This window comes from Nanorana parkeri, unplaced genomic scaffold (genome assembly GCF_000935625.1).
Source record: "Nanorana parkeri isolate BGI_ZX_2015 unplaced genomic scaffold, ASM93562v1 scaffold1946, whole genome shotgun sequence".
NCBI classification, from domain to species: Eukaryota; Metazoa; Chordata; class Amphibia; order Anura; family Dicroglossidae; genus Nanorana; species Nanorana parkeri.
The window spans coordinates 191,598-194,601 of record NW_017308214.1 but is presented as its reverse complement, the minus strand read 5'-3'; the positions used below and the strand labels follow the sequence as shown (position 1 = coordinate 194,601).

General features: G+C 48.6%; 2 protein-coding genes across 2 annotated transcripts in view; one reads left to right on the top strand and one right to left on the bottom strand.

Moving 5' to 3' along the window:
- Positions 1-1,220, bottom strand: part of PDZD11 (PDZ domain containing 11) — a 7,604-nt gene extending 6,384 nt beyond the window's left edge. The window contains exons 1-2 of the mRNA XM_018572135.1: positions 1,066-1,220; positions 452-535 (exon numbers count right to left, since the gene is read on the bottom strand). Of these exons, the coding sequence (XP_018427637.1) occupies positions 452-535; positions 1,066-1,158 (177 nt within the window). The 5' untranslated portion in view covers positions 1,159-1,220. The remainder of the gene's footprint in view (positions 1-451; positions 536-1,065) is intronic.
- A 1,351-nt stretch (positions 1,221-2,571) lies between these two features.
- The window catches only part of KIF4A (kinesin family member 4A), a 39,901-nt gene continuing 39,468 nt past the window's right edge, over positions 2,572-3,004 (top strand). The window contains exons 1-2 of the mRNA XM_018572138.1: positions 2,572-2,659; positions 2,692-2,848. Of these exons, the coding sequence (XP_018427640.1) occupies positions 2,585-2,659; positions 2,692-2,848 (232 nt within the window). The 5' untranslated portion in view covers positions 2,572-2,584. The remainder of the gene's footprint in view (positions 2,660-2,691; positions 2,849-3,004) is intronic.

The following is a 3,004-nucleotide window of genomic DNA, read 5'->3' as shown; positions in this document are numbered from 1 at the left end:
GGCGGTGTTCTATCGAAAGCTTCAACTCATCGAAATCTCCAACTAACTCACTTCCGGTGCTCAGAAAGACTAGAGCTCTGTACAGTTGCGGTGCGCAGATTTCGACGAGTTGGAGCTTTCGATAGAACACCGGGATGATCACCACAATGGTGGCAGAGATAAGGAGGAGACATTGTTGATCATGAAAAGGAAAGAAAGACCCAATATTGGGGGGGATGGGGTGGGTCCATGATTCCCAATTCCCACAATGCCGGAGTGGGTTCCTGAGAGGTCAGTGCCCATGCTGAGACTCTGTGGTTTAGGGGTGTTGGAGGACTGCGGTGTCCACCACACACTGGAACTAACACAGCAATGATTAGGGGGCTCCAGCAGGTGAACGGGGTGGAAGGAGCGTACAAACACTGGATGGCACCCCATACCCAGAGATCAGTTCCTTCTTATTGTCACTGACCTGAGCTCCTGGAGGCTTTTTTAACAGGATGGACCGAGGCAGAAAACGGGCGAGCTCGTTGTTGTAGTCCGAGTTGTAGACTCGCTGTGAGGACAACAAAAACCACGAACATCATTAAGAAACCAGACAGAACCTGCCTATACCCTACAATGATGAGCTCTAACAAGATCAGAACTGTAGTCATTTTGTAAATAAAGTCCTTGTTTTCGCCTTCTTTGTTTCATCTCGGTGGTGCTGCTGCTGATCTCCTGGAGCGACTTCCTGTCTGCATGCACTCCAGCGGTGGCTGCATGGCATTTCTCCTGATGGTGACAACAGTGGACCATGTCTGTGTTATGTGAGCCACTTGTAGTCTCCACTGGAAGCCCGTGTGACAGGATGACAATGCAGGAGCACGGTTAGGAGACAAGGACAGAGCATTGTCATCCGACAACAGGAAGTGCCTGACAAGCACCTTCATGGCAGGATCATCTACCAATCCCGCATGAAAACAAACCTTTTTTTTAAGTTGCTGAACAAAACATGTATATATAATATATACAAATAAAAAATAATTCCATATATAATGTGCTTAGAAGGGTCCTTGGTTCAATCAGCGGTCTCCATACACCCACCTCCTGCAGGGGGATCCAGGCTGGGGGGTTCTCATAGGGAGGCAGGAAGACGACAGGATAGGGGTAATCCTCATATGTAACTCGCCCCTCCATCTCTACAAAGACATATAAAAAAATAGGAATTGTAATTCCTTCAACCGTGACACCATCACAGTCCCTCCTCTGGTGTACTTCCCGTGCGCTGCACAAACCCGGAAGTGATGTCAGCGAAAGACAGGAAGTGAGCGGATCATACACAAATTGACATATAAACCAGGCAAAAATTCGATTTTGGTCACCATTTCCCCATAAGGACGTTATATTTAAAATTAATTTGACGGACGCCAAATTCTGCGTACCGACGCCCTCTTTCTGACCGTATATATCTAAATTTGGGCATATTGCCCTCAAGAAAGATGGCCGCCAAATCCTGCGTAGGCTCTTTTTCTGTATCTAACTTTATTATTTGGGCACAGCGCCCTCCACTAACATAGCGGCTAAATCGTTCATCGTGACGCCCTCTCTCTTACCGTATATATATATAGCTATATAAAGGTATAACTTGGGCACAATGCCCTCAACAAAGATGGCCGCCAAATACTACGTTCTCTCTCGCGTCGCCCTCGCCTTGACAGACCCGTCTCTGATGACGTCAGCGGCATTTGATTGGTGTTGGTAATTTGAAAACTTGGCGCTTGCATAGCGGAGGGCGGACGTGTGAAGTGAGGGGAGAGCAGCTGACCGGGAACGCACCGGCAAGGTGAGCCGAGTGTGGGAACAGCGCGGAGCTCAGGGAGGGTTCATATCGTTCAATAACGACCTATGTTGTTTCCTAGCGATGAGCTGTAGCGTATTCCTCAGGCGCGCACTGCGGGTGGGGGATGGGGCCGTATGTACTCCCTGAAATCCGGGCCCTGTGGGGCCCACACCAGCCCTGACCCCACTATAGGAGGGCGCCACTGGCCGTATCTGTACAGAGGTCAAAGAGGACCTGTCATGGCAGCATTTAAAGTGGGCCTGGTGTGACAATGGGCTCTGATAAAGAGATAAAAGGGAAGACAAATAAACAGAGTGGAGACCTCCATCTGTCATGTGACGTGTTCAGTTCAAGTGATTGGATGATAGGGCCTTGTGCTGTCATGGAGAATAAGGTCACACGTTCTGGAGGTACCGGGTGTTATTGGCTGTGGCGGTAAGGTATTAGAGGCTTGGGGGGCACCGAGTATTGTCACTGGCTGTGGCGGTAAGGTATTAGAGGCTTGGGGGGCACCGAGTATTGTCACTGGCTGTGGCGGTAAGGTATTAGAGGCTTGGCCCGGGGGCACTGAGAGGCTTGGGGTGGTTGTGTCCTTAATGGCTGTTTCACATAACTGACAACTGAAAAATGGCTTAAAATAAGTTGTGCTGGAGCGTCCGTCCTCCGCAGCCAGTCCCACCCCATGGTATATGCTGTGACCTGTAATGTAAATTCAGCAGGTTTGTGTCCGTGCAATCTGTAATATGTCTCCTCTGTAGTTTGGAAGGTCGGTATTGTTAGAACATGGGAAAAGATGAAGGGATCCCGGTCCGTGTTGTTTTGAGGTGCCGTCCTTTGGTCCAGAAAGAAGTGAATGAAGTCTTTCCCTTTTCTCTTTATTTTGGCTTTAGATTATTTTCTCATTTGCACATGTTGATGTTTCTGTTCCGCAGGTCGTTGTTGGCAACGATAAAGCTTTTACATACGATTATGTATTTGACCCGGCAACTGAGCAGGAAGAGGTGTACAATTCCGCAGTAGCACCACTTATTCAAGGTTTGTTTAAAGGTAAGTCTAGACTAGAGTATCCTAATAGAATAGGAAAGATGTCTGTGGGTTTGCTCAGTGACCGCAGACTGGGAAGTGGACACTTGGAAATCTGCTAGAATTGTAATTGTGTCCAAAACCGTGTAATGTACCTCAAACGGGGGGGGGGGGGGGAAT